Raw genomic sequence first — 10,264 nt, forward strand, 5'->3', positions numbered from 1 at the left:
CTGTTATCATAAATGGAAAATAAAAGAAAGAAGCTGTAATTACTTTTTGAAGAATTCAACCTCTTGTCCTATTATGGGTCTATATATGGGCCTCAGAGGTTGAATGCAGACAGTAAAACTTCCTTTAAGGGCTTATCAACCATGCCACATCCACTATTTTTTAAAATTTGTACATAATAATTTATAAAACATGCAGGGAAATTTCTTAAAAAATGAGAAAGTAACATCCTGGTCAAGTTAGCTCTAAGCTAGCCATTATATATTTTATTGGTGAAGAATTCACATCTCTTATGATTTCTGGGCAAGGTGTGCTACCTCAAAATGTGTGGGGATTTGAATTTAACAGAATCAGTTTTAAAGTGACCTCCACTATCTGGCTGGGGCTCTATTTACTATGCAGCACAAAGAAACATTGTTATTGGACACTATTTTTATAAATCTCTAATTCTCTGACTTCATTATTTGTAATAAAATTTACACAGAAGTGGATATTGTTAGTATAAATATGTGTAAACTTCACTTTTTCCCCCAAATATATGTCAAATAACCTGAACTTGTAATTGGGAATATTAAAATTTGATTCAATTATTTCTTTTTCCCAACTGTATATCTGATGTTTGCACTCAAGTCAGTCTGTGTTATTTAAAACCATCCATGTCGGATAAAGAAGATGTGGTATTTATACACAATGGACTACTACTCAGCCATAAGAAATGATGAAATCCAGTCATTTGTAGCAACATGGATGGACCTTGAGGGTATTATGCTGAGTAAAATAAGTCCGAGGGAGAAAGTCAAATACCATATGATCTCACTCATAAATAGAAGATAAAAACAACGACAAACAAACACATACCATCAGAGATTGGATTGGTGGTTACCATAGGGGAAGGGGGGAGGAGGAAAGCCAAAAGGGGTGATTAAGCTCACATGTGAGGGGATGGACTATAATTAGTTCTCGGGTGGTGAACATGATGTAATCTACACAGAATTCGAAATATATTATGATGCACACCCAAAAATAAACAAATAAATGAGAAAAAAATTTTAAAATAAATAAATGAAAATAAAATGAAACCGTCCATGTTAAACCAAAATATAGATCAAAGCAAAAAAAAAAAAAAAGAAAAAGAAAAAAGAATACAATCCCACTTACAATTGCAATGAAAAGAATAAAATATCTAGGAATAAACTTAACCAAAGAGGTGAAAGATTTGTACTCTGAAAACTATAAAACATTGTTGACAGAAATTGAGGACACAAAGAAATGGAAAGATATTCCATGCTCTTGGATTGGGAGAATTAACATAGTTAAAATGTCCATACATCCTAAAGTAATCTACAGATTCAAAGTCATCTGTATCAAAGTTCCAACAACATTTTTCACAGAAATAGAACAAGGAATCCTGAAATTTATACAGAACAACAAAAACCCTGAATAGCCAAAGGAATCCTGAGGAAAAAAGAACAAAGCTGGAGGTATCACACCCCCTGATTTCAAAATATGCTACCAAGCTATAGTCACCAAAACAGCATGGTACTGGCACAAACACAGACACACAGATCAATGGAACAGAATTGAGAGCCCAAAAATAAACCCACACATGTACAGACAGCTAATTTTCAACAAGGGAGCCAAGAACATGCAATGGAGCAAGGAAAGTGTCTTCAATAAATAGTGTTGGAAAAAGTGCACAGACACAAAAGAACCAAGGTAGACCACTATCTTACACCAAACACAAAAATTAACTCAAAATGGATTAAAGACTTGAATACAAGACCTTAAACCATGAAACTTCTGGAAGAAAACATGAACAGTACGCTCTCTGACATCGGTCTTAGCAGCGTATTTCCAAGTACTATGTCTGACCAGGCAAGGGAAACAATAGAAAAAATAAACAACTGGGACTACACCAAACTGAAAAGCTTCTATACAGCAAAGGAAACCATCAACGAAAGTAAAAGACAACCTAACAAGTGGGAGAAGATACTTGCATACCCTATATCTGTTAGGGTGTTAATATCCAAAATATATAAAGAACTCATACATCTCAAGACCAAAAATCTATGAACCCAATTTAAAAATGTGCAAAAGATCTGAACAGAGATTTCTCCAAAGAAGATATACAGATGGCCAACAGGTGCATGAAAGGATGTTTAATGTTATTAAATATCAGGGAAATGCAAATCAATATGAGCATGAGATATCACCTCACTCCAATCAGAATGGCTATAATTAACAAGACAGGAAACAACAAGTGTTGGAGAGGATGTGGAGAGGAGGAAACCCTCGTACAGTGCTGGTGGGAGCGCAAACTGGTGGAGCCACTAGGGAAAACAGTATGGAGATTCCTCAAAAAATTAAAAATGGATCTACCATATGATCAAGCCATTCTACAGCTGGGTATTTATCCGAAGAACACGAAAACATGAATGCATAAAGATACATGCACTCCTATGTTCATCGCAGCATTATTCACAATAGTTAAGACCTGGAAGCATCCAAGGTGCCATAAAAGGATGAATGGATAAAGAAGATGTGGTATGTATACACAATGAAATACTACTCAGCCACAAGAAACAATGAAATCCGGCCATCCCTGACAACATGGATGGACCTTGAGGGTATTATGCTAAGTGAAACAAGTCAAAGGGAGAAAGTCAAATACCATGCGATCTCACTCATAAGTCAAATATAAAAACAATAACAAACACATAGAATGAGAGATTGGATTGCTGGTTACCAGAGGGGAAGTGGAGAGTGAGGAGGGTGAAAGGGGAAATTAGGCACATGTATGTGGTGATGGATTGTAATTAGTCGTTGGGCGGTGAACATGTTGTAATCTACTCAGAAATCAAAACACATCATGATGTATCCCTGAAATTTATATAATGTTATAAGCCAATGTTACCATATTTAAAAAATTAAAAATCAAAATAAGTGAAATATGTAGAAATACCATAAGTTTAAAACCAATTTAAAAAAGGAAAACAATTCAATTTACAATTGCTCAAAGAGTAAGAAACATAACCAACATAAGCAACAGGGTGAAAGATCTGTTCACTGAAAACCATAAGACATTGATGAAAGAAACTGAAGAAGAAACAAACAAATGGAAATATATTCCATGCTCATGGGTGAGAAGAATTAACATTGTAAAATGTCCACAATACCCAGAGATCTACAGGTTCAATGCAATCCATATCAAAATTCCAATGGCATTTTTCACAGAAATGGAAAAATAATCCTAAAATTTGTGTGGTATCACAAAAGACAACTAATAGCCAAAGTAATCCTGTGAAAGAAGAACAAAGCTGGAGGCATCACACTTATGATTTCAAACTACATGCTACAAAGACATAATAATCAAAACAATATAGTACTGGCATAAAAACAGACATATAGACCAATGGAACAGAATCACAAGCTCAGAAATAAACCCATGCATATACAATTAATTATCAACAAAGAAGCCAAGAATATACAATGGGAAAAGAATACTGTCTTCAACAAATGGTACAGGTAAAAACTTGATAACATGCATAATAAAGAAATCAAGCTCCTATCTTACACCACTCACAAAAATGAACTTGGAATGGATTAAAGATTTAAGTATAAGACCTGAATGAGGTATCACCTCACTCCGGTCAGAATGGCTATAATTAACAAGACAGGAAACAACAAATGTTGGAGAGGGTGTGGAGAGAAGGGAACCCTTGTTCACTGCTGGTGGCAGTGCAAACTGGTGCAGCCACTATGGAAAGCAGTTTGGAGTATCCTCAGAAAATTAAGGATAGATCTACCATATGATCCAGCTATTCCACTGCTGGGTATTTATCCAAAGAACTTGAAAACACAAAAGCATAAAGATACATGCACCCCTATGTTCGTTGCAGCATTATACACAATAGCCAAGGCTTGGAAGCAACCTAGGTGCCCATCAAGGGACGAATGGATAAAGAAGATGTGGTATTTATACACGATGGACTACCACTCAGCCATAAGAAATGACGAAATCCAGCCATTTGTGACAACATGGATGGACCTTGAGGGTATTATGCTGAGTGAAATAAGTCAGAGGGAGAAAGTCAAATACCATATGATCTCACTCATAAGGAGATAAAAACGAGAAAAAAAAAACCCCACATAGCATTGGAGATTGGACTGGTGGTTACCATTGGGGAAGAGGGGAGGGGGGAGGGCAAAAGGGGTGATTAGGGTCACATGTGAGGGGATGCACTGTGATTAGTGTTCGGGTGGTGAGCAGGATGTAATGTATCCAGAATTTGAGATATGATGTACATCCGAAAAAAATAAAAATTTTTAAAAATTTTTAAAAATTAAAAAAAAAAGTATAAGACCTGAAATCATAAAACTCCTGGAAGAAACAATAGTGACAAGTTTCCTAGACATTAGTCTTGGCAACAAGTTTTTGGACATGACACCAAAAGCACAAGCAACAAAAGAAAAATTAATAAACATTTCGTTGGGACTACGTCAGACTAAAAATCTTCTGTACAGCAAAAGCAATCAACAAATGAAAAGACAACCTACAGAATAGGACAAACTATCTGCAAATGATATATCCAGATAAGAGGTTAATATCCAAAATATGTAAAGAACTCAAAGCAAAAGGACAAACAATTCGATATAAAAATGGACAGAGGGGGGCTGGCCCCGTGGCCGAGTGGTTAAGTTTGCGCGCTCCGCAGCAGGAAGCCCAGTGTTTCGTTGGTTCGAATCCATGGCGCGGACATGGCACTGCTCATCAAACCACGCTGAGGCAGCGTCCCACATGCCACAACTAGAAGGACCCACAATGAAGAATATACAACTATGTATCGGGGGGCTTTGGGGAGAAAAAGGAAAAGAATAAAATCTTTAAAAAAAAAAATGGACAGAGGACCTGAATAGATATTGTTCCAAACAAGACATACAAATGCTCAACAGTTATATGGAAAGGTGCTCAACATCACTAAGCATCAGAGAAATGCAAATCAAAACCACTGTAAGATATTAGTTAATACCTGTAAGAAGGGCTATCATCAAAAAGACAAGAAATAATAAGCATTAGCAAAGATGTGGAGAAAAGGAAACCCTTGTGCACTGTTGGTGGGAAAGTGAACTGGAAAAGCCACTACGGAAAACAGTATAAAGGTTCCTCAGAAAATTAAAATTAAAACTATCATATGAGCCAGCAATCCCCTCTCTGGCTATTTATCCAAAGGAAATGAAATCAGGATCTTAAAGAGGTATTGGCACTTTCATGTTCATTGTAACATTATTCACATTATCCAAGATATGGAAACAGTCTAAGCATCCATCGATGGATAAATGGATAAAGACGTGGTATATATATACGATGGAATATTATCGGTCACAAAGAAGAAGAAAATCCTGCCATTTGAGACGGACGTCGAGGGCATTATGCTAAGTGAAGTAAGTCAGACAGAGAAAGACAAATACTGTATTATCTCATATATATTTGGAAGCTAAAACGCTAAACTCATAGAAACGGAGAGTAGAATGGTGGTTACCAGGTGCTGGGGGCTGGGCAAAATGAGGAGATATTGGTGAAAGCATACAAACTCCCAGTTATAAGATGAGTAAGTGCTGGAGATCTAATGTACAGATGGTGATTATAGTTAACAATACTATAACGATACTTGAAAGTTGCTAAGAGAGTATATCTTAAATGATCTCACCAGACACAAAAAAAGTGGTAATTCTGTGAGGAGATGAAGGAGCAAGCTAACACTACAATGATAATCATTTGCAGCATATAAATGTATCAAATCAACCATTGTAGACCTTAAACACCCATAATGATACATGTCAATTCTATCTCAGTAAAGCTGGGGAATAAAAAAGAATTACCCATCTCAAACACAGAACCTGTGTCATGCGATTTTTAATCTGTGTAGACTAGTTTAATGTACTAAAACAAAGTGGAAAAGCAGGTAAACCCAAACCCATCAGCATTCTGGAAACAGTGGAGGTGAGTTCTACACAAGAACAACCCATTCAATAATCTGAGTTAATCATGAGTAACTATTGTAATATTGTAGACAGTTTTACTAAAGTAACTTAGCTTGCAGTAATCCAAATTGAGAGATCTCATATGAATAGAGTGTTGGAAAACAGGAAAAAATTGCCTTCCTCGAACGTCATCTGTCCTGTGTCTCTACATATGGAGACTTATAGCAACATCATGAGACTATTACAATTCTGCGTATAATTAGAAACTAGACTAGGAACAAAGGATTTTAGGTCCAGTTCTCTTCTAGGTGTTTGACAATCAAATTGAAACTCATTTCTATATAGTGTCCTCTGAGCTTTACAAGTGATGAAAATTGGACCCTTAGTAGTCCCTTGGGCACAGTATATGGCACGTTTTAAAATAGTTATGATTGAGCTATAGATAAACAGAAAGATTTCCTCTACTCCTTCTAAGTAATTTGGACACCAACCAAAATGTGTCCATTTGTGTACGGGTATGTGTGTTTACACATGAGCATGTCCCAGTAGCTTCTTAATAACTCCCACTGAAACTTCATCACCAACAGCAGAATCAGGCACCGACTTCCACTTCCTTGTCCAGTAACACTCCCTTTGTAGGTCTTATAGTAAGCCTCAAACTGAGGGATTTGCACGTAAGACAGGGATACAGTGGAAATTCTTGAAGATGTGATTCTTTGAATCTGCCCTTTCTCTCCTGAAAGGGGAGTTAAGACACTAAGATATTTAGTCTTCCAAGAGGCTGTGTCTTCAGAAACAAAGTTTTCAAGAATTAAAGTCACCAGTGTTCTGTTCTGCTCTGTACCCAATAACTTACTGTTTGTAGTTGGAGTTTCAGGATCAAAGGATTAGGTAAAGACGTTGAGCTTTTAGCTAATGTAAAGGTTATGGATAGTGAAATTGAGATGTCTTTATTGATTATGTATAAATAGTTTGACTTTGATATTTTCCAGGTATATTAAATGCTTCAGAGCCAAATGATCTTCTCAGTGACAGAAACAGCAAAGGTGGGTGTTAACTGTTCGGAAGAGAGATGAAGTGGTAAGAGAGATTCAGAAATGTGTTCCACTCAGTGGGAGAGAAGGCATCATGCATTTGTTACATCCTTTGAGCTGCTTATTGGTGAGTCCACCTCAAAACAAGGTCAACGTATATTGGGTTTCCAGAGCCCCTTTCTGCCAAATTCTTGTCTTCAGGCAACATTGTCAAACATCCTTGTTCTGCAAAATTAGACCCTATACACGTAAGATTGAAGGGGGACAAAAACAGTTTATTCCACTCTATTTCCATCGCTTCCTTCCTTTCAGCCAAGTATATATTCATCATGCATTCCATAAGAACACAAGTATAACATTAATACTCACTAAAGGATTGTGGGGAAAATTGAATAAATCAGCGTTCATAAGTCTTCAAACATAGTAAATCCTCAAAAACTAGTAGCCTGTGTTACTGCTGGAAATCATGATATCTCCTATCCCCCCAAATCTACCTCTACTTTTCTCATGACACATTTCACATTTTATCCTGCATTATGTCCATCAATTTATACAAATCATCTGCTTGTCTTAGGCTGCAAACCCTTTGACAATGTGGTCCAACTTATCCACATACATTTGAAATTGCAGGAAGTGTGCACTAAGAACAAAGAGGAGCAAATAATAATTGTAAAATTTCCTAAGAATGATCAACAACAGATTCTTGAAAATAGGCGTTATTGGGGCCAGCCCAGTGCTGTAGTGGTTAAGTTCGCGTGTTCCACTTGGCAACAGATGTTACCTGAGGGCAATCTTCTTCACAAAAAAAAGGTGGGGGCATTATTCTAATGATACCATTGTCTCTCCCTCCTATGGGATCCCTCCACTCTCTTAGCTTAGATCCACAAAGGAAAAAACACAGAGGAGAGTGTGGTTGGTACAGTATGAACCACCTCTCAAAAGTAGGTCACTATCTTTATTCTCTCCCCGACACTCAAGCAAGATCACGTCAAGGATGACATCACATTATGCAAGATGAACAAGCTCTAGAGAATTGCTGTACAACATTGTAGCTATACTGTATTGTGGACTTAAAAATTTGTTAAAAGGGTAGGTCCCATGTTTAAGTATTTTGATCTCAATAAAAGAAAGTAAAGATATTCTTTGAGATTGGGATTTACATATTGTTTCAATGTGTTTCCCAATCATAAATTGTAAATATTTTAAAATAATTATTAATCAAATAATCTGTTTAGTATAAAGAAATCACAATGATGAGTTACCTACATGGAATAATTCTGCAATTTTAAGAAATTCAATGTAAAACAGCCAACAGCAAGGAAACTGACTCATGTCACAGCAAGATTGCAATAAGAAACTGAATGAGATCCTTTTATTCAGAAAAACAAGACCTCTTGAAGCCACCAGAATATTTGCTAATATGAAAATTCAATTTGTGAACAATAAGTTCTCAATGGCTGGAGCCATGTCTTCCTTATCTTTCTATATAGTGCTTCAGAAAATTCCTGACATTCAATAAATTTGCGTGGAATAAAAAATAATAATAAAACCAAAATAAATTAATTAAATAAAATATGCTAGGCCAATGTGACTACTAGACGTAAATGATATTCTTTTCAAAAATAGATTTATAGGAAAAGAATTATTCAATGACGTTTCATGTGATACTTGGATTTGATCATGAAACTGATCATAATCTTAAAAACTGGGAGAACTCAACAAATTGCAAACACCACAACCGCAGGAGGAACAATCTGAATTGCGTTCTTAATGCTTAGGAAAGAAACAAAATAAACAGCCAAGTATGATATGAAGTAGCTTGAAACAAAAGTGAGAGAAAGATGACTCAATGGAGCTGAAAAACTGCACCAGGGTAAAAGAATGTGTTTTCCTTGACCAAACCCAGAATCAAGAACTGAACTTGGTCTTCTACTTTTCCTATTGTGGGTGTATGTGACAACTCTACTGGGAAATCTCCTCATCATGGTCACCATGACCTGGGAATCGTGCCTTCAACCCCCATGTATTTTTTGCTCCGTAATTTGTCTATTACCGACATCTGCTTTTCCTCCATCACAGCTCCAAGGTTCTGGTGGACCTTCTGTCACAGAGAAAGACCATCTCCTTCAATGGCTGCTCCACCCAGATATTTTTCTTCCACCTTGTTGGAGGGGTGGATGTATGTTCTTTGTCAGTGATGACATTTGATCGCTATGTGGCCATCTCCAAGCCCCTGCACTACGTGACTATCATGAGCAGAGGGCGATGCACTGCCCTCATTGTAGCCTGCTGGGTGGGGAGCTTTGTCCACTCCATCGTGCAGATTTCCCTGTTTCTGCCCCTCCCCTTCTGTGGACCCAATGTTCTTGACACTTTCTACTGTGATGTCCCCCAGATCCTCAAACTCGCCCATACTGACATTTTTGTGCTTGAGCTGCTGATGATTTCCAACAGTGGGCTGCTCACCACACTGTGGTTTATCTTCCTGCTTGTGTCCTACACAGTCATCCTAATGATGCTGAGGTCTCAGGCAGGGGAGGGCAGGAGGAAGGCCATCTCCACCTGCACCTCACACATCACTGTGGTGACCCTGCACTTTGTGCCCTGTATCTATGTCTATACCCGGCCCTTCAATGCCCTCCCCACAGATAAGGCCATCTCCGTCACCTTCACTGTCATCTCCCCTCTGCTGAACCCCTTGATCTACACTCTGAGGAACCAGGAGATGAAGTCAGCCATCAGGAAACTGAGAAGAAGATGTGTACCTTCTGAGAGGATATAGACTGGTCGCTCACTCCTTCTCACCACCTTTGAAAATGTCCATCAAATAAACAGCATTGACTAAAGGATTTTTAAATAAGTTTGATATTTCTACAAAGACACACATGACTTTCAAAGATTCTGTTTGGCATGCAATAATAATGTAAAAAGATACGTTTCATGTTGCAAAAGGAAGCAGAGAAATCAAACTGTTAGCTGAAGAGTTGCATAATGCTTATGCAATAAAGCCTTGGAAGAAATAAAGAAAAGAGAATATGTATGCACTCAGAAATTTTATCACATTGGAATTGTTGTGGGGGTTTCGTTCAGCTCTATTGCATATAATTGAGAAATACAAATGTTGTTTATTTCAGATGTACAACTTGATGTTTTGATATACATATAGATTGTGAAATGATCATTGGGGGAAAATGGATTAAGGTGGGACCTCTCTTGGTTATTACTTACAACAACATGGAAATCTCCAATT

The 10,264-nt window shown here is 37.3% G+C and overlaps 1 protein-coding gene across 1 annotated transcript; it reads left to right on the top strand.

Moving 5' to 3' along the window:
* Window positions 1–9,211: 9,211 nt before the first annotated feature.
* On the top strand, window positions 9,212–9,796 carry LOC139040676 (olfactory receptor 4D11-like). Its single transcript, XM_070487427.1, has one exon. It carries the CDS (start codon window positions 9,212–9,214, stop codon window positions 9,794–9,796), a length of 585 nt encoding a protein of 194 aa, XP_070343528.1.
* The last annotated feature ends 468 nt before the right edge of the window (window positions 9,797–10,264 follow it).

The sequence above is a fragment of the Equus asinus genome, chromosome 17 (assembly GCF_041296235.1).
Source record: "Equus asinus isolate D_3611 breed Donkey chromosome 17, EquAss-T2T_v2, whole genome shotgun sequence".
Taxonomy (NCBI): Eukaryota; Metazoa; Chordata; class Mammalia; order Perissodactyla; family Equidae; genus Equus; species Equus asinus.